This window comes from Morone saxatilis, unplaced genomic scaffold (assembly GCF_004916995.1).
Source record: "Morone saxatilis isolate NCDOM2014 unplaced genomic scaffold, NCSU_SB_2.0 Contig5, whole genome shotgun sequence".
NCBI classification, from domain to species: domain Eukaryota; kingdom Metazoa; phylum Chordata; class Actinopteri; family Moronidae; genus Morone; species Morone saxatilis.
In genome coordinates this window covers 17,625,956-17,646,464 of record NW_023340095.1, presented here as the reverse complement: position 1 = coordinate 17,646,464, position 20,509 = coordinate 17,625,956, and the positions used below count along the sequence as shown (strand labels likewise).

Sequence of the window (20,509 nt, the reverse complement as noted above, 5' to 3'; positions counted from 1 at the left end):
GCACCAGGTGAGTTGATTACCTCAGCTGCTGATCATTACCTAATCACTCTACCTTTATCTTGCAGTAGTGTGCTGGACCTGGAAGGAGAGATGCTACTGGGAGCGAGAGCCACTGAGTAGCGGCAGAGACCGAGTAGCCTATAGTTGGTGTTGGTAACTGGGAGACTAAAATTAAAGTTGTGTGTTCCAACCTCCTGATGTGAGAGTTTGTGTGCTGGGAGAACCCCCGATTGAAGCAAGACTTGCTACATATGTGTACCTTGGAATGCTTCATACTGCTGGATGAGTTGGAGTCACTGCTGTACGCAGACGGTCCGGCTGTTGTAGAATCACCTGTATATAAGAAAGACGTTTAACCTGTAATACTAGCATCATTACACTGGCTAATGGTTTAGCACCTTAATGCATTTCTGATTGCTTATCCGAGTTCCAAACCATCCCCTTATGTCTTGTAGTGCAGGGTTACTAAATGTATGATGACGCAGCTTTATGTTTAATAGTTTAATAATAGTTTTTAAGAAACAGCTCAGGCCAATTTCTATTAAATTCAATTGCTTTAATTCATTTCATATTCTTTAACATGTGATTATCTGATACTTTTTATATCTTTACACTAGTTGTATGGTTACTAACTTGTTTTTTTATCACCTGTATTTTACTTATATATGTATATATAGTATATATGTGTGTGTGTGTGTGTGTGTTTATGTATACCGCATACTAAGAAGCACAACAACTTAAAACACGAGACACGTGTGCTTTGAGGACTTACCGCTGGCGTTCCTCTTATGTGATGCAGGAGCATGTTGATCACAATACAATCTAAAACACACAGGCCTGGTTGTTACAATGATTAGATACTGATGTTAAGAGCACATTAGAAACATTAAATACGGTATAGATTTGTTTGCAAAATGTGAAAATACTTACATAATAATACTATTAGACAAACTTTCCAAGCTGATATTTCCCTCTGTCTTCTCACAAGTAAGGCAAAATACCTCATGAAAATAAAACATGGATATCATTACTTAGTAAACAGAGTATGGTGCCAGATAAAGACTTCCTGTGTTTGCAGCACAGTACCAGTTATTTCAACTTTAAATGTTTGGGCTACAGAAAAAAAAAAAAGATTTATTTCCAGAAATAAATACATACACTAAAAACATTTCTGTACTATTAAAGGTCCCATGTGTGAGATTCTGAAGCATGAAACGTATTTCTATTTATTAATCACTTTTTATTGCCAAAATGTGAATGGGTCGTAACGTAACTTTTAAAAATTACGACTGTCTCTTTTGTCTGTGGACTGATTTATATGCGTTTCTATGTAGGGATCTCTTAGCATCACTACAGTGTCAACGGTGTGCGACACTAGCTAATGTTGGCTTATAAATGGAGCCAACATTTACATTTACAAACGAGCAGCATCCACCACAACACACAGTCCAAAGAATTACTGCAAAGCTTGTGAAATATATCGTCATATTGTAGTTTTAGCTGCCAACGTTAGCTTGTTCGCTAATGCAGACTAACCGCTAGCCAGCTAACACAACAAATGATCTGGATCTGGCTGGTTTGCCATTCGCAGGTTATTCTGTCGGCCAGTGTTGCTAGCAAAATACCATCTGAGTGGATTATGTTAGCTAACGTGAGGATACTAACCAATGTATTATGACAAATGGTGTTGATTTTATCCAAAAATAAATGATTTATTGGTACAAAGCAAACAATTGCTTGCTACTAGCCAAGAGTGATGCACGGCAGGGGCACCGACTAACTGCTAGTTAGGCTAAGCTAAATTGGGGTTGGCCGGCTGGTTGTGGCTTGTGTATCAATCCGCCTCTGAAAATAGTACCCAAAAACAGCACTATGTCCTCCTGCTTCAGTGACGTTTGCTGAAAACTACAGTGCCCACGTGTTTTAGGAAATTCTTCCTTTTGGTGATTTGTCTTTAGTCTGCGCACTACACAGTTCCATTAGTCAGACCTTAGATGGTCCGGCTCCGTTGGACTCTTCCGAAGTTTGGTGCTCGGAGACGGAAGAGGCACGTCCATTTACAGAGTTGTTTTCTGTAAATGAAAAGGAAAAATTAAACACGTGTTGTTCACAAACGTGTGTTTACAGGATGTTTACAGGAGCATAAGAACAAAGGGCAGAAGTTCACTTGCCTTGTGTTTGTTGATAGTGAGAGAAGCAGTACAGCCTGAAGCATAAAAACACATACAGACAGTTTTACAACCAAACCAAAATGAGAGAAAATTATCGATGAACTCAACTGCAGTAAATACAGATGTTTCTTCCAACAATTAAACATACTGCCGTACAGGTTTTACATTGAAAGACTATTTTCTGGAGGTACAGGCAAACAGTTATGTTGAACTAACCCATATTTTCCCTTGTCCTCATCCTCAATAGTCTTAGCTCCTTCCTGAACTGCACACGGGTAGTGGTAGGACTTCTTGCAGCGTTTGACCTCACAGCCAGCGGTGGCACCCTTTTTCTTACATTTGCTACACGTCTAATGCAAACAGAGTAACACATAAATACGCATAAATATCTTCCAGCACACAATTAATGGCAAAAGGTCTATTCATATATCCTGAAATGCCAATTATCTTTACCAGTTTGCTTCCTCGTTTCACCTCATTCATCACATCCTCCACAGAGAAACCAAACAAATCATCAAACTCTGGAGAATCACGACAATAAATACCGGCGGAAAATAACTGCAAAACAGAAACAACATGAGTGAGGACACAATGTTTTGGACAATAACTCTGTAATTCAAAAGATACTTCACTATAGGAGCAGGATTAGGTTGTGAATGAAGCCTTGAACATATATAAAGTTTCTTAAATTCAGTTTTTTCTTGTCCCTGATGACCCCCTCTAAAGCTACCCCTAGTCCCCCAGGTTGGGAACCACTGGTTTAATGTATAACCATGCATCAGCTCATCAAAGGTTATGTTTGTACAATCTTATTCCGTAGAGTCACTGGTTACTACAGCTGTCAGATTAATGTAGTACAATATTTCCCTTTGCAATGTAGTGGAGCAGAAGACTGAAATACTCTAGTATGTGCACCTCAAATTGTGCTTAATACTCGAGTAAATGTACGTAGTTACATCCCACCAATGTTAATATAACTTAAAAAAATGTTCTCTGTCCTGCCAACGATTTGAAAATCACTTATGAATTCAAACCCGCCGCCATACCCACATCCTGTATGAAGTCAGTGTTTGAATACAATACAACACGTTTAATAGGGGTTTCTGTTTTGCCTCCATGTTTTCAAACACATCAACAGAAAAGAAACAGTGTCTGCAGCCCACTACCAACATTTACTCCCTGTAAGCACACACAGTCTGCTTTAGCCCTTAATAAACAATAAACATTGACTAAACATTTACCAAACAGTTCTGATGAGCCGTGACTTGATCTTTAGTTGATAACGCTCCGGTTATCCTCGTCTCGTCGGAGCGTTTACAGAGCACGCAGGCCACCGTCCGACCGTGACCCATCTCTGCCCACCGACAGCGCATACACTCTGAAACAAACAGGCAGCCTGTGTCGGAGCAGAGTTGCAGACTCTCCGGTGGTCTTACGGTCTTACACCGGGGCTATTGAGGAACTCGAGCCAGTTCGTTTGGTTGCCAGGTTGCATCAGAAATATCCCCCGGCGAGCTCCCACAATCCCACGGGTCAGTTCAACCTTTTGGGAACTTTGCGGGAACAAAACTCGTGTTGTGAAAACACACAGCCACCAACCAAAATCAAAAGTATTTAAAGAAAAATATCTATTTTTATTAATTCAAATTGGTCACTTATATTCTCTGTAATATTTATCTAGGAGACATACTAAGCTTATTTTATATATATATATTTTTTTTTTCTTTGCCCCCAAACAGTTGGATTCAGTCTTACAAAACATGAGAATCAGCCCTAAAAACAACATGTGTAATAAACTGTATGTGTAAATGTAGAATTTAGCTCTTTAAGTGATTATAAACCCTCAGGTTTCCCAGAGAGGACATGACTTTCATGTTGCTAGGAAGATGTTCTTCTAAAAATATTATCCTGTGTATGATAAAGTCTGGGCATCCAAGCAATTACTGATCCTACATAAATGAATGATTTTAATTTATACTCTTTTATTTTTATTTTTATGTTTCCCCTTCAGATCGTAACATTAAACAGCTGCCTTTTTGTAATGTTGGTATTGAACTAAATGCAAATTTTTACATCCTGTTTACAAAGTGAAATCAGATGTGTATTGTATCAATGTATTTGGTCTACTCATTTTGAATATTTGAACAAACTTGGCAACCCAATGAAACAGTTTCAGTTTCATTTCTGGATCCAAGGACTTCTTCCCTCTCAGCTATCTGAGGCCTTGCCTGCCTTTATGTGTTACATCAGCCTCCACAAATGCTCCAGATGTTTCAGACACACATCATTTCCTGTAGCCGTAGAATAATGCATCAGTATTGAGCTATAAAGAGCGATTATGAGACACTTGTAGTGCAATCAAGCCTTCATTTATATACACACACAAGACAAAAAGAGGCTGTGACTGAGTTATCACAAGTCGTTTATGTAAAAAAAATTAGACAAGTCACAAAGTAGTGACATCACCATACTTAATGTACAATATAGCATCTCAAATAACAAACATTTCATGACGGACAGATATTAATGAACAATATCTACATTCAGAACATGATCCCTCCATGGGGGAATAAGTTAGCGCTATACAGTGATCTTTGATTATTCACATGGAGAAACATTTTTAAACTGTAGCATACACAGAGTTTGACCATGAGGCCCCTCAGAGACCCCAAAAGACAAAAGCTCATACACAAAGTCTGGGCAGCTGGTGGCAGAACACGTTTCTAATGACAACAAGAGACAAGTGACAGACAGGAAGACAAAAGGACATTAAGGAAAGAAGAGATGAAAAGCAAATTAAAAAGTGACTACATTTACCGATATGTGAGTACCTTTTTTGTTTCTTAAAAATAAATAAACATGTGTAAAGGATAAAAGCAGGGGATTAGACAGAAAACATTCATTCAAGCTAAACAAGCTGTGCACATTTAATACTCTCTCCCTCTTTTTTTATTTACAGTAACTGTGGAATTATAAACTCCCGGGTGAATTAGTGCAGACAACTGTCATCCACATTTGATCGCTGATCTTTCTGCACTTTTAACGAGAACACAAATAGATGCATTAACTGAGATCAGTCCTGCTGGCCCATTCATACATCTATTACATTATAATCACAGGGATCCTCTGTTCTTCATAAAAATATACAGACAAGTGTATGACTAGAGGAAGATCACTTTACTATACTGTGATGTATTTATCTATCCAGTACCTGCACTGCACAATTGCACCACAATCAAATCTATAACATGTGCACATGTAAGACATATTATCTGAATAACTGGTGCATGTGCATGATTTTAAAAACTGAAAAAATACAGCTTTCTGTGGAAACCTGACAAAATTCTTATGAGTACCGACGTTGGCAATACAGTACGGATAGCCACATGATGCTAGCAATTCGCAAGGGCAGTTTGGTGATGGAGGAAGTGCTGAGGAGTTCAAGGTTTGATGTCAGAGAAGCTTGTGTAGGTCTCACTGCAGCTGGACGATGTGCTGAGGTTTCCAGAGCCACTGCCTTCTGTCAGAAACACACACACACACACACACACACACATATAGAGGATTAATGTCAGATGTAGTTCTCTTGCTCTGTTCATTTGTCACACACTCCATTTGGGATAGTTTGAATACCTGAGCTGGTGAGAGACTGGCAAGATTTGGACTTTCCAATGAGCTTCATAAGATTAGCAGCTGCGATCCAGCCCTCCTTAGATGTGCTCAGGTTACGCACAAACCTGCATGAACACACACGCGCACACAAAAGTACTATTACAGAAGTGCTGCTATAATATTTATTTCTATTTTTGCAGTGGTGTGGCTGTTTTCTTACCACTTTCCGTCGTCCCCCTCCTTGACCAGCTGCACCATGTCTCCGCTCTTCACTGAGAGCTCTTGAGCACCGCCCTTCTCATAGTCAGCCATCACTGTATATTTGCCGGCACACTGTTCAAAGTCAAGATTTGGAGATAGAATAGGATTCATCAACTTTGTCAGAAGTTACACAAGTCAAAAACAAATCAAGAGTTGCATTAGTTCAACTACAACAACAACTATATGTAATATGACAGGGGTCACTGACAAACCCACTGACAATTATAACCCTACTCTGCAGATGCCCTCAGCACACTGTCTTAGTTTACGTTATTGCTTTGGTTCAGTCTCCCTGCTCTTGCCAACCTCTATCCACCCACCCACTGTATGCTACCTGCCTAGCAACTAACAACAGAACAGGCACAATTAGCAACTAGCTGGTGAACATAATGGATCATTTAGCATCTACAGAGATAGCTATTTCTCTCAGGAGTTGGTGAGAGGAGAAGAAAGAAGAAAAGCAACTCTGTGTCTGGTGGAAGTGTATATAGGCAACTGTTTGCTGGCAGTAGCTAAAAAAATACAGCTGCTGTAAGTAAATGTGAATTAAACTGCAGCCTTTATTAAAACTGGAGAGTTAGTTATGTAGAATGTCAACGTGGTAGCTACACTACATGTGGTTTACTCCTTTGATCTTCCATGATGGAAAGATATATGAATAGAAATGGTGATAAATAAAATATCTGCATAAAAAAGACAGGACACAGTCACTGGAAAATAACCTTAATAATAACCTTAGGAACTACAGTATAGTCTATGGGCAAAGATGACAAATAAAAAAAGGATCATTATTATCTGATAATGTCACCAATAACACTCGTTTTTGTTTTGTTTTTGTAGCTTTGGAGGACATATTTATTCTCTGAAATTTACCTGAAACTTAATCATAACCACTACATTCCCCCGACCCTACTGCCAAACTTTGTGGACAATGGGAGGTGAGTCCCCCTAATTTGAATGTGTAAACAGATTTTGGTCCCCACAATGTAATTGATACAAGCACAGATCCCACACAGCGACTCACCAGCTTCTTGCCGTTGTCATCCTCTGGGTCAGAGTTCAGAGGATCCTCAGCACTGGAATATCCGTCATGCTCCTCTGAGGCATCCAGCGACAGGGAGGCCTTGTTCCAGCCTGGGGAGGAAGGGAAACACGTGTTTAGTACACAGCGACATTCAGCTTCAGTTGCTGTCAAACACGTGCGTGACCTTCAGTGAAAAGATTTACAAGTGTAAACGAGTGATGGGAAGAACCACAGAAAGCTCTTTTGAACAGAGAAGGAAAAACACCTAATCCCAAGAATCCCAGCATGACACAGTTAGTTTCACACCTATTACCCAAAGAAATCTAAGACTGGGGAGACGGGCATGCACCTCTATGTTTTACACTAACAAAGGAAAAGTGGCAGGCAGAAATTCCTCCATATCAGTGTGTATTTCTATGATTTTCACTAAGCCTGAAGGGAATGTGGAGATGCAGGACGGCAAAGCAAAAACTGAGAAAGACGGAAGGGTTTATAGTAGTGAAACAGTGGGCCCGACCCACGGCCAGCGTGAGCCGGCTGGTGCCAGTGTACCTCTCCACTTTGTCTGTAAGAGACTAGAGGTGCTGAACCACCTGGCCCTGCTCAGGTAGAGAGGGGGAGGACCTGCATCTGAGGAACAGGAGGCAATAGAAACACAGCTAGTCACTCCACCCTGCAGCAGCTACAGCCAATGAAACTCATCACTGTTAGAGACCAAGGCTGCGCTCTGGCATAGTGAGTGAAGAACTAACCAGACATGGAGGGTATGCAGATATTGTTTATTGATATTAAAGATTGCAGATATTGTTGGACAACATAACTACCTTTGAAGCCAAAAGGTGTGGGGTCGCTCTGGCGTTTTGTCTTGTGATCAGGGCTTGTGGGAGATCCTGCCATCAAGTGAGAAAATAAGTGGTCAGTAATGGTGGCAAGAAAGAAACAATGACCAACATATTGACTCAGAAGAAAAATTTTGATGATAAAATGGACAAATGGTAAACTAACGGCTGGATCAGACAGGCTGAAGAAAGGCAGCTAATACAGAGGTAGAAAACTAATTCTAATAAGGAGAGCACCTGCAAAATGCAGCTTAATGTTGTATAAGAGACCACAAAAGCAACACAGGCCTTTTTCACTGAAGACATTTTGACATGTGACAGAAGCACAAGAGCAACGAAACAAATTAATGATGGTTGAATTCCATTTAGCTTCAGTTTCAGGGTCTTGGTATTGTTAAAACTTGAATAGATCAGAGCTTAACATTATTGCTTTTCCCACTCCTAAAAGCCAAAGCTGTGAAAAAGGCATTGTGCTGGGTTGAATAAAACCAGGGTCTAGAGCTGTGTGATACCTGCTGACAGGAGGATCGTCATGGGTAATGTAAAACTTTTATCGTCAGTAGATGAGGGCTCTGTGGAGGGAAGCATGCAGTATTTGACCCACTGACCAAACATCTTGAAAATATATTAGGCGTACTTTAGTTAGTTAAAATGCTTATTCTAACTTCTAATCCAACTCTCAGCAAGAAAGCTGATAAATATATTTCCAAAATGTATATTCTTTAAATGACTCAACTAAATGGAAATACAAATACAGAAGATGATATGAAGGTGATATGTTGGATATGAAACTGACTGTGGCCAACAGTTACCTTTCTGAGCTTTGAGGTTACTGAAGCCCTGTAAAGTAAAGCGCTTTTTAGCCACAGCAGCTCTGTCTGAGGTAGGGCTAGTCACAGCCTCATCTGACCCAGAGGAAAAACAGGAAGACGGGACGGACAAAAAGAAGAAGAGGGTCAGTTAAGCAAGTGTAAAGGGAGAAAAGGAATAAAGACAGACTAAGTTATTTGATTCAGTGGAAAAGACAGAAGTTAAGACATGGTTTAATTATCAGAGGTACAAAACAAGGGAAGGGGGTGTCCTCTGTATAATTGGATCACTCTTAGTCTCTGTACTCACCTTTTCCTGTGGACTTTGGTGAGGAAGAGGAGTTGACATCCGGACTGCAAGGCTCAGCTTTCTTCTCCTCTCCCCTTTTAAAGCTCTTCTGACCAGACTTGAATGGACTGTGGGTGGACAAAAGTGGAACATAGGAAACTCTGGAAACATTGTTCCTAATTATCCACACATTCATTTGAAAAGGTTGCCATTTCAACTGTGAGAGATTATACATGAGGTGGAGGACACAGACTTACCTGAGACTGACTGTTCCACTGGGCACAGGAGGGAACTGGAAAACCGGCTCTGGTGCCCTCTGCTGGCTGGCTGAAACACAGAGAGGGGGCGAAAACGCGTCAAAACACCCCTGTTGGAACATTTGCAAAGATTTTTCTTTCATAATTATTATTGATAAAATATTAGTGTTTCAGTTTCTGGTTAAAAATGTATATTAGTGTGAACATTATATTTAGAAATAGGGTACATAATCTCTCTATACCTCTGCACGCTTCCAGCTGGGTTGTCAGAACCTTCCTGATCTCATTCACCCAAGTTGTTTTTACTTCAGCAGTTGGTGCCTGAAATAGGATTATAATATGAAAAAGCTCACTGTAAACTGTATCACGTTTACCACTGTTGACTGGAGGTAGACATCCATATGCATGGCCATTGTTTCAATGCAATACACTGTACTTACAGGATAAGCCCTGTATTCTTCTTACAGTGTCAACAACAACATGTGTTAGTCCATCACTAAATGCTTTACAACTTCCCTACACTTACACATGCTTTTGTTCCTACTGAAGAATTAGGTCATGAATATATAGTTTGTTTAAATTCTCTGTAACTTCCTACAATAGCAGGGCATTGCGGTTTTTAGTTAATAAATTAATAAAACAACAGTAAATGGGGTCAATATTCAGCTTCAGATTACTAAGCACAAATGAGAATTTACAGCACCAGGACATGGATGACAGTATGGCACAGAGGAATCAGACTTCAGCTACAAAGACAATACTTATTGACATCAGAGCTAGCTAACAGCTCAACAGACTATCAATTTTTATGTGTCAATGTACCTGAACAATATAGACCTCTTCTCTGGAGTTGCACCAGACTTCAAACTTCTTGTTGTCTCCCTTTGCATTCTCAGTAATACCAACAGCACTCATCTGTTAAAAGAGATAGCAAGGAAATAATGTAAAACATCTTATAAATACAAATAGATTAGTAGAGAGGCAGTATTAGAGACAAAGACAAAGAATTGTAACATTGTAGCTGAAGAGGTGCTCACATTCAGAGACTGTTTGAAGCTGTATGAGGGAGCTTTCTCGTAGCCCTCCCCGTTCTCCTCCCTCTTCTTGCAGAAGAGCAGGGCCTTCTCGTGGAGGAAGAGGTGCCTCTGCATGGGCTTGAAACGGGCCAGATCCTTGACCTTGGCATGACCTTTCTTGTGCTCCGTCCACACGCTGAACGACCCCTGCATCAGCAGCTTGCCCAGCTCACTCAGATTACCCTGAGAAAGGGTAGGTGAAGATGCTGTAAGATACAGCTGAAGGGCTGCATACCACAGTGTCTGTATTCTGACCGATCTGTCTGTCCTCTGAATAATGTGTATTTTCATGAAAGTAGCTGCAGTATGTGTTCCTGTTTTTTAATAAAATATTAAGCCTGTCTATCTCATATAGACAGGCACTTCATTTTACATAACGAGGAGCCTGTCAAATTTGTCTCACTTTCCTGTCCTCACGTCACTTTCCTCCTTTATCTTCATCCAACCTTCATGAATTAAGTGACAGTTAAAGTGTTAGCCTCTTTATCACTCATGAAGAGACAAATTAAAAGAAGAAATATTATTATCAGAAACTGTTTAATCTCTTTGGTCTTTTGATCCAATGTAGTCACAGAATGAACAGATCTCTGTGTGTGTTTTTATTATGTTACATGATGCTTTTACAAGAACTGAATTCAGAATTTCAAACAATTGCCTCTGGCTACACCCACAAACAAGCTGCTCTCCCTTTTTGTATCCCTCTTTCTTTGTTGGTTTTTTTCCTCCTTTAAATTCCAACGTAGTGCTATTCCAGGTCAGATCAGCGTGGCTTTTGCACAATATCACATTGAAATGCTATGCTCAAAATGTCTCTGTCTTCCATTTTATGTCACTAAACTGAGCTATACAAAGCATCTGTTCCCTTGTTTAATGTCTCACCTCATATCCTGTAATGGCAATGAGGTGCATGGAGTCATTGACAGCCTTGAGGATGCCTAAGATGGAGGTCAGTGCCTCCTGCAGGTCATCGGCTCCCTCACAGCTCTTACTGTACTTCAGCATTTCCTGTTATCAGAAACACAATAAACATGCAGTTCATAGCAATGGCTGAAGAACAGAAATCCCACTGAAAAGAGAGTTCAATGGTCCAACTGATTTGTGGCCAGTAATGTAGTAGCGTACCTTCAGTAGCAGCTGATATTTGGTAATCCTCTGAACAGGCTTCAGCAGGTAGGAATCTAAGCCCAGTTTATGCTCCAGCTTTTTCTGACACTCCTGATGGAAATGAAAAAAGAAAAGGATTGTGTTAAATAAAAGTGAAGAATAATTACTTAAAAATTGCTTATTCCTTAAAAAAGGTGCTGACTGTCTGTTCACCTGGAAGAAGGCACAGTCCGAGCACTGCCTCCACAGGCTTTCGGAGCGAGGCTTGTTGTGACAGTACTTCTCATAGATCTGCAGGTCTGTCATCTAGAGGAAGGTAGTGGAAACTATTTTCAAGACACCTCTTCCTCAGCACAGTTGGATTCACATCTCTGTGCTGACAATCTCATAATTCACTCACCCTCTCCAGAAAACACCTTCCAACCAACTCTGGACAGTCGGTGTACTGCTCCAGCTCCCTCAGAAACGTCCTGGAAACAACAAAATGAATAAAAGATGATGAAGAATGAGAGTAAAAACAGACAATAAATGAATAAAATGCAGATTAGCTTTAATGGCTGACACTGTGTCAAGTCATGTTGCATTAATATCATGAATGACAGGTAGATGGCGCTCCTTTACCGCCTGTGGAAGTGGTAGATTTCTGGCATGTTGCCAAAAAGAACCTCCTTTTTGTTTTGTAAAGGAGCAGGCATGAGGGGAAGCATCGCTGGGTTATCCATCTCAGAGGCATATCCCTGTAAACACACGAAAACAAAACATGACATTCTAGACACAAGTGAAGGACAGAAGAATAAACATTTTGTGGCGTGAATAAACACCTGCAATACACAGAGCAGCTCCTCCACATAGGCCCTCTCAGTTTCCAGCAGCTCGTTCATAACGTGCCTGCGGACAGACAGAGAATAGAGAGTGAGACAGCTAGGAAGGCAAAAAGAGAGATCAAATGGAGGATTTGGGGGCAGGCACACTCAGAAAAGATGCACAGCTCCCTAGATAATGAGGGAACTGTTTTCACACAGTCCATCTGCCGTGTAATTTGATTACAGATGAAAGAGTGACGGCTGATCCCCCACCTCCTTAGCACTGCCAGGTTCTCCTCCTCCTCTGACAGAGAGGCATGTCTGCTGTTACTGTCTCCGTTCTGCAGTTGGCCATTTCCCTGGAAAAAAAAAACATCAGATCAAAATGATAAGGGACAGTCAAATACAAACTTTATAGAACAACTGGACAGACAGATCGACCAGAATTAATGACAGTAGTCCACTCACTTTCTCACAGTTGTTCCCAGAGTTTGTCTCTGAGCAGTTTTTCTCCTGTTGTGCTCTGTGTGCTGTGGCAGGGGAGGACGAGAGTCAGAATAAATAGAATAAAGGGAAAGACCATGTTGAACTGTTGCAGTCATCTACTGTTGCAGTAATAATGCTGTAAACACACCATGGGAATTTACACAATGTGTTGTGCAGCAAAATACTTGAAGTGATATGGTTATGGAATTGTAACAATCTGACATATACAACGTTTTTTATTACAGTAGGTATTAAAATACTTGAAAAAAAATGTTAATTAAAATGTATAGCCGTGGTTTAACTGCGTCTTCATTGTGCTGATAGAGAACTATTTAATAAGAATTTCAGAACTGATGTTAATGCTAGTGTCCTATAGCTACAAATTCCAGACATTAAAAGTAAAGCACCACTTATCGGGTGAGGTCTTGAACATTTTTAATTTCTGGTCTAGAGGATTTCCTGGTTTAACATTTTGTTCATAGAACTGTTAAAATGAACAAGAGTTAATCTTTTCATATACTGAAAAGAAAAGCCTATAATAAAAGTCCTTATGAATGCTACTGTGTTAAAAGGACTGTGTGTTAAAACTATAACACACAGACCAAAAGCCATCCATGAGTGTATGCTTATGGATGCTAAGAAGTAGTAGTAAGTAGAACTAAGTACCTCAGTAGTTGTAGCCCTCTATAATTTTGGGATTATTTATATCTACAATCAAAGCTTTTAAAAAGTAGCTATAGTAAGTATAAGCCATAAGTGATATCCACATTATCCATTTACTATGTGTTCAATAGCTGTGGAAAATGGAGTCTAAATTTAGAGTCTTATACTGGAAATTTAAGGGCTACACATAATGTGAATAGCATTAGAATGAAGAGCATAAACGCCTCTAGAAACATCTGAATTGGCTCTGCATTGTGTGAAATAAATGGTGTGGATGTCGAGGGACTGACCAGGCGAACTGAGAGGGGATTTAATGAAGGCTTCTGGTCGGGGGGCTACCGGCTGCACCGGCCTGGTCTGTTTGGCTGCTAGCTTCTTCAGGCTGACCCTCCTCTTGTCAAACATCTCCTGCATGGACGTCTGCTTCTGGAACACCTTTTCCACTTGGTCCTGAAGTTATGAGAATAGTGTCAATGTCCAACATGTGCTGTAACACCTAATGCTTATTTCTGTCAGCATTATTATTTGGAATTAAGTGTTTATGTGTCTATTATTTTAGCCAGTGCTGAGAATAATGGCAGCTTTTACATCTGACAGTGTGTGCCACAGGCTTCGATATTGCAGTACATTTTGTGGGTTAGCTTTACAGTATAAAAAATCTTCTTGGTTGCTTTTGCTCAGTTGGTTTAGAGTTTCTCACAATTTCATCTTATCAGATAACTGAATGAACAATGCAGAATGACTCCCATATCATGCACATTTAATCTTTGGTTGCTCGTCTTACCCTCAACTGCTGGTTGAGCACTGCCTCATATTCTCTCCAGATGGTACTGAGGTCTGTCAGTTGGTTCTGGCCTGCGTTTTCCAGGTAACGCTCCAGCTCCTGCAGGGCTAACTCTGCCCCCTCATGTGATTGACACTTGTCTACTGGCTGAGAGGCCAGCAGATATATACCATCATCAACCCATTTTGAAGCCTGTAGGGATGGCAGAAGAGGAAGAATCAATAAAAAACAAACAAGACCTTGCAACTACACTGGGAGAGTGTGTGTGTGTGTGTCATCTTTGTACCCTCTCCAAACAGCGGTGCAGCTCCATGGCTTTGATGAGGTGCTCCTTCTTGGCCTTCAGGTTGCTGCTCACATTCTCACTGATCACTCTGACCTCGCTGCATTTGGGCTGAATGGAGTCCTCGGCATAGTGGGAGTTCTGGATCAGTTCATCACCCTCACGGGCCAACGACAAGGCTTTGTCCAGCACCTCCTGTGGACCAGTGCCAAGTGCTAGTTATTAACTCCACCAGTCTTCCTTATTATTATTCTTTTTCACCAAGTTTGACATAAACTGCCATAACTCTTGAATGCAGAGTCCAATTACAATCAAAATGTAAGGAATAATGCACCTGTCCTGCAAAATGTGATGCAATTTTTCCCACAGGTGGCGCTATACAGCAATATTTAAATAACCATGCTGGTGGTTATGTGACTTTTAACACAATTCCCCTTTTTACAAAGCCCTGAGTATATTAAGTACTACCCCAAAAATCATGATCGCCATCGGACAAATCTGCATTATTGAAATGTAAATTTTGATGCAGATCTGGATCCAGATTAATATATAATATTAATAAATATCTTAAATATTTCAGATTTTGCAGCCTTTGCAATGAAACTATGCTCTGTCAGACCTTTTTCAAGAAAGCAACGTAAGATACTTTTATATAGATATAAATATTATTGTGATAATCAGATTATTTTGTGATAGTGATGGGCTCATTGCAGTCTGTTTTATCCCACTTATTGCACAACACCAACCAAATACATACATTGTTTGGCACAAAATGTAACGCTCCTGCTAAAAAAGCCTTTTAGAACTTTTAGACTGACTGTACTTGAGTGATATGATTAGATGTAAAACAGCACTCTATAACTATATAACAGTGATTTGTTATTCAGAAACAATCAGACATTATTATACAACAAACCCACATTACAAAGATAGTATTCATCTATTCATGCCACAGTTAGACAAAGCTTTATTTGTGAGGGGTTGGGTATTACTTACACAGAGTCTCTCCTCATAGGTGTGGAGTTCACAGAAGATATGGTCAGCGTGGGCTGGGCTGATCCCCACCTCAGAGAAGGTTGCAAGTTTCTCAGACACCTGATCCAGCAGAGCCCTCACCTGCAGCAGAAATTCCACAGTCAGTTTACAAGTTTAAAAAGAGATCATAGGGACTCTGCTGAAGTATGGACAAGCTAACCGGCTCCATCTCACCTCTCTGTAGTTGTGCTCAAAGTGGCGCAGTTGGAGACACTGCTCCAGTTTGGTCTGATGCCTCACCCAGAACTCATCGAAAGCCCTTGCTGTCTCATCCAGCTGAGAAAGCAGTCTGAAAGAGGAGCAGAGATCGAGATGGGGGACAGGAATGAGATTGATTGAAAGTGGCAGTTGAGTAATCCAAAAGCATTTGGGGGAGAAATGAATAGAGTATGAATGCAGTGGGGATGCTGACTGAGATATTTGCATAATATTTAATTTCTGTGTGTTTGCATGTGTGCATGTCATGAGGTAATGCCCGCTTGACATGGCAATCAGAGCCCTCAGTGTTGCTTTGAATACCACGCTGACTGACCTCAAAGCACACTGCGTTGCCAACTCTCATTCCAACTATACTGACGGCAGAGCTGAGACAGACATGAACAAATCATCTGCCACCAACAACAAATAAAAATTGTCTGGTGGCTTTAATCTTTGTTACATGAACTGAGAGGCAGAATGCAACAAACAAGCAAAAATGAAGATATTAAACTAAAAAAGTTTGGCACATTTGCTCAATAAATTATTTCAATATGTATCAATTAACACAATAAATTATATAATTATTTTCTTCAACTTTCTATTTTAATAATTCACTTAACGTAGCATAACCTAATAAAGAATGCTTTATATTCAATCTGTGAATAATTACGTCACAATAAGTAGTTTTGACACCTTTATATTTCAGTGTCAAAAGTTAATAATGTGTAAATGTAACCATAATAATTTTTATTTGATTATATGCTAATGTATAATGTTGGAACCTGAGATTTACATATACATTATCATTTCCGTTTGTTTGTGTTATTATTATTTTTTCCATCCATAAAATTCGCACACAGAGTCTGTCTTTAGCAGCCATCCTGCAGCTCTACCAGCTCTCTAACCTTTGAACAGTAGCCAGGTTCTCCAGTTCATCCTGGTTCATGTTGTGGTCGGGGTCTCGCACTACAGGCTCATTGATGCTCTCCAGCAGCCTGCTGCCCTGACCCAGAGCCACGTGCAGATCCTCCTACAGACAGATCGAGTGATATATACATACTTAATTTGCTGTACACACATATATATAGAGAAGTAATGTATTGGTATGTTAGTGGTGTTACCTTCATTTTGTCTTTCTTGTTGGTGTGTGTGCTCAGCAGGATGGTTGTGGCTTGGATTTCATTGGGGAGTTCAATTTCAGCCAGCTCAGTCCCAAACGACTGCAGGATCTGTGCTGTTTTCTTTACCATCAGTGCAAAGCCTTCAATAGCCTGACACATACAAGCCACAACAAAGACTGTCAGCATGCACGCTCATGATGAAAATAAAATCGCTTTTTACTGGCTGCACATTTTATTGCTGTTGTGCTTTTCTTGATTTTACTCTGATTTCATAAAAAAGTAAAGTACATGCTTTTACAAGGACTTATTTCACTGTATGCGTTCATCTATTAATAAAGTGCCTTGTAATGGTGGTGTAGGACAGTGTTAAATTGCCCATGCTGGTCACTGAGGTGGTGTATATAGTGTACATACAGTGCGGTGAGAGATCCACTTCTCGTGGCAGTACTCCTGCGTTCCCCCGAGTTCCTGGGTCAGCTGTGTGCGGTCGATGTAGGAGTGCAGCTCAGTTATTGAGCTCAGCATGATCACCTGAAACACAAACACCTGAACTATTAAATACTTGATGATAATTATATTAATTCGCATTTTATGAGCAACTGCATTCAAATCTTCTTTCCTCAACCACTTGAATTGGGCTTAAGAGGCAAGAATATAATGTTTCTAGATGTTTTCAGAGGAAAGTCACTGTACGCACCGGCACCTTCATCTTGAACTCATCCTTGTTGAACTTGAAGAGGATGTCAGAGAGTGTACGCTGCAGGAGCGTGGTGGGCCTCAGAACCAGAACCAGCTGGAGGTTTCCTGGGAAGGAGCCCTGAAATGAGAGAGTAGATGGAGACTGTCATTTGTGCAACAGAGCAGACAGGATCCTCCTCCGCCCTGAGTCAATTATATATCACTCTTCAGCAGGAAATGTTATTTTCTTTCTGCTGACAGACTGCACTTTCTATGTATTATTCCATCCCTTTGTCTGTCCCTGTGTGTCCCATGTGAAAACTCTCACTCAAACACATTCAGGCATGTATGTGGAGTACAGGAGAATGGGAAAGATGTGGGGGATGCAGGGCAGTGTCCTGTGGCAGGGACATTAATCTTCATGCCCCTGAGGTACTTCTGCATGAGTAATGAGGTAGAAGGAGTTGCCACCAACTCATACATGTGTATACAGACACATGTGTTCAGGATTCTTTACCCAGCTGGCACCCTAAATTAGCACAGTTTTGATTCATCTGTTAATATGAGGTGATGCACAAGGATACATTTTCCTTTTGCATACTCAGCATAAAGCAAAGATGTCGTACCTAAAAAAATCTTTTGCTAGATGCTGTCGGAGCATGCATATTATTCCTCCTCATATTTACTGTACTGTGCTATGTGGTTACCCCACACTCAGCTTAGTCAATAGAACCAATAAAATGGCGATTAAAATGTCATGATTGACACCCACTGACAGAGTACTGCTGTGAAAGCATTTGGTTGATGGTTGAGCGTGGACACTGATCTCCCCTCTTGAGGCAATGCAATTGTTAATGCAGCTTTAATTAGCTAATGACCTAAATGGCCGATTCGTAGGATTGGCCGGCATTCCCGGGTGAACTGGGGAACGCTGGTCTAAGCAGAAATGACAACGTATACATCGTTAATAAACCACTCGGGTTAGCCACTGTTAATGGAATTAATAAATCAATTTAGTGTTTGTCCTTGCTGACCTGCCAAAGCCAGGAGGAAGCACTGTGGAAATGGCCGCTCACATGTGCTGTTTTTATAACGGGGTAGTAGGTGCTACCATACAATTTTGGTTTCAAAAATGTTGTGCAGCACACCCATAAACTGGCATCCTCAAGGATGAGTCTGGCAAGAGTCTTTATTTTCCTTATTTACAGCAAATCCCATGAAAAGATCCAAATTAAAAACGGATCCTCTTTGATCCTACTAACAAGTATTTCATGTGTAGTGTGATATATCTTATTCCTCTGTATAGCTCTGTTGTCATCCAACAACTATTAAAAACACATTTTTGATATATTACCTTATTCATTAATTTAAAAAAAAATTGGGGGGCTTTTATTGCCTTTAATTGACAGCTGAAGAAAGACAGGAAAGGGGGGAAGAGAGAGAGAGAGGATGACACGCAGCAAAGGGCCACAGTTCAGACTCGAACCCTGGGCTGCTGCAGCAGGGACTCAGTCCCGCTACATGGGGCGCCAGCTCCACGAGGTGACCTATCCGGGCCCCCCATATATTGCTTTATGAATAATTCATGTATATGTGTAATGTTTGCTAAAAACACATTGTTGGTTTGGGTCTTTTTACGGGCTCTGTGGACAACAGAATATATCCAGCCTTAACCTTTAAATGTATATTGCAGCGTCTAAGCGTTCAACCGTGCTGCTTGGATCTGTGGTCGCTGGCAGTCGTGGTCATGGTCTACTTGTTCTTTGTTCTTTGTCAGTGTTAGACTGAGAGATGAACATACACAACCACACACAAAGCCTCAAAGATGAGCCAGATAAATGACAAGCGGGGAGGGTATGCTTTAGGGACTGACAGCAACTCTGTAGACTTAATTAGGACCAGTCTATAAACACACTTTCTGTCCGTCATCAGATCAAACTCAGCCATGCACAGCAATGAGTAGCTTTCCTTGAAACATATTGACCCACATTCAAACAAGCACATATACACAAGTGTGCACATATGCACAGACACACAAAAAGACAAAGGGAGTAAACATTCAATATCCTCACTTCTTCTCTCTCTCTCACACATCCTCATACATGTACACTGACTGAATAAGCTCACTGAGTGAATACATCACAGTATGCTCTGAATACAATGTCATTTAGCTCATGAACAAGTCTCTAATACAAACATACAGCAGCAGCTTGAAAAGAGTCAGCTTTCATCATCATCCATTTAGCAGCCTGGCTGAATCACCCCAAACAGGACATTATTGCAGGGATGAGTGAATGCCCCCTATTACCAGCCTGTCAGCCTGTAAAAGTCCCCCTTGTGGGATTAATAAAGGTTGATTTAATTTGAAATGAGCGATGTGGTCTCCCATGTCGCTCGAGACCAAAGGGGGTGATATTCATCTCTCATTCTCTCTCTCAGACATTTCTTTTCGTATAACCCTCTCTGCGTTGAGTTATTGCTTTGCTGTCTTCTGCCTCCATGAAGATGTGAGGGTCTCTCCAAACAAAAAAAGTGTTATTTTATCTACAACCTTCATATTGAATTACTTAACATTTTATACCCTACAAGACTTTTGTAAAAACATTCTTCCATTTCCTGTTTTTCAACAACAATAAACATGTCTGTACTACAGTACTGTTGTTTTAGCCCAAAAAAGAAATATGCTGAAAGATTGTGTGATGGGGTTGATTCTCCCCCACACGCATGTGCTTCATCACCTCCCTCCAGAAAACATGAAACGGATGATGAACAGATAAGCAGCTCGGTTCCCAGAAGAGAAAATGACATGACTAGTATCAGCTCTCTGTCTTAAAAAAAGGTGTAATAAAAACCATTTAGTAGCAATGAAAGAGGTGAAAACAAACAAATGATGTGCTAAAAATACCGAGACCGTTTATACAACAGTTCCCCTTCCTGCAGGAGCATACAGCAACTGACTACAGCGCAAAGAATTAAAAAATATGACTCAAACTAAGTAGGCATGCAGGCTACGCCT

The 20,509-nt window shown here is 40.5% G+C and overlaps 2 protein-coding genes across 7 annotated transcripts in view; both read right to left on the bottom strand.

The window, feature by feature from the left end:
- Positions 1–3,690, bottom strand: part of phf11 (PHD finger protein 11) — a 9,220-nt gene extending 5,530 nt beyond the window's left edge. For 2 of the 3 annotated variants that reach the window (XM_035676468.1, XM_035676467.1), the window contains exons 1-8: positions 3,413–3,690; positions 2,625–2,729; positions 2,388–2,521; positions 2,172–2,206; positions 1,990–2,072; positions 931–1,001; positions 773–822; positions 260–333 (exon numbers count right to left, since the gene is read on the bottom strand). In XM_035676468.1, the coding sequence (XP_035532361.1) occupies positions 260–333; positions 773–822; positions 931–1,001; positions 1,990–2,072; positions 2,172–2,206; positions 2,388–2,521; positions 2,625–2,729; positions 3,413–3,544 (684 nt within the window). In that variant the 5' untranslated portion in view covers positions 3,545–3,690. The remainder of the gene's footprint in view (positions 1–259; positions 334–772; positions 823–930; positions 1,002–1,989; positions 2,073–2,171; positions 2,207–2,387; positions 2,522–2,624; positions 2,730–3,412) is intronic. The other variant, XM_035676469.1, reaches the window with a different exon arrangement.
- Positions 3,691–4,589: 899 nt separating this feature from the next.
- Positions 4,590–20,509, bottom strand: part of mcf2lb (mcf.2 cell line derived transforming sequence-like b) — a 36,034-nt gene continuing 20,114 nt past the window's right edge. For 2 of the 4 annotated variants that reach the window (XM_035677269.1, XM_035677271.1), the window contains exons 5-31: positions 17,513–17,632; positions 17,230–17,346; positions 16,816–16,965; positions 16,600–16,724; positions 15,671–15,785; positions 15,458–15,577; positions 14,465–14,656; positions 14,179–14,370; positions 13,685–13,844; positions 12,714–12,775; positions 12,519–12,604; positions 12,264–12,330; positions 12,064–12,179; positions 11,843–11,912; positions 11,656–11,748; positions 11,461–11,553; positions 11,218–11,343; positions 10,300–10,521; positions 10,085–10,177; positions 9,505–9,583; positions 9,263–9,332; positions 9,027–9,133; positions 7,893–7,958; positions 7,069–7,178; positions 6,004–6,116; positions 5,805–5,908; positions 4,590–5,691 (exon numbers count right to left, since the gene is read on the bottom strand). In XM_035677269.1, coding sequence (XP_035533162.1) covers positions 5,612–5,691; positions 5,805–5,908; positions 6,004–6,116; positions 7,069–7,178; positions 7,893–7,958; positions 9,027–9,133; positions 9,263–9,332; positions 9,505–9,583; positions 10,085–10,177; positions 10,300–10,521; positions 11,218–11,343; positions 11,461–11,553; positions 11,656–11,748; positions 11,843–11,912; positions 12,064–12,179; positions 12,264–12,330; positions 12,519–12,604; positions 12,714–12,775; positions 13,685–13,844; positions 14,179–14,370; positions 14,465–14,656; positions 15,458–15,577; positions 15,671–15,785; positions 16,600–16,724; positions 16,816–16,965; positions 17,230–17,346; positions 17,513–17,632 — 3,048 coding nt within the window. In that variant the 3' untranslated portion in view covers positions 4,590–5,611. Of the gene's footprint in view, positions 5,692–5,804; positions 5,909–6,003; positions 6,117–7,068; positions 7,179–7,620; positions 7,699–7,892; positions 7,959–8,719; positions 8,813–9,026; positions 9,134–9,262; positions 9,333–9,504; positions 9,584–10,084; positions 10,178–10,299; positions 10,522–11,217; positions 11,344–11,460; positions 11,554–11,655; positions 11,749–11,842; positions 11,913–12,063; positions 12,180–12,263; positions 12,331–12,518; positions 12,605–12,713; positions 12,776–13,684; positions 13,845–14,178; positions 14,371–14,464; positions 14,657–15,457; positions 15,578–15,670; positions 15,786–16,599; positions 16,725–16,815; positions 16,966–17,229; positions 17,347–17,512; positions 17,633–20,509 lie in introns of all 4 variants that reach the window. The other 2 variants (XM_035677272.1, XM_035677270.1) reach the window with 2 other exon arrangements.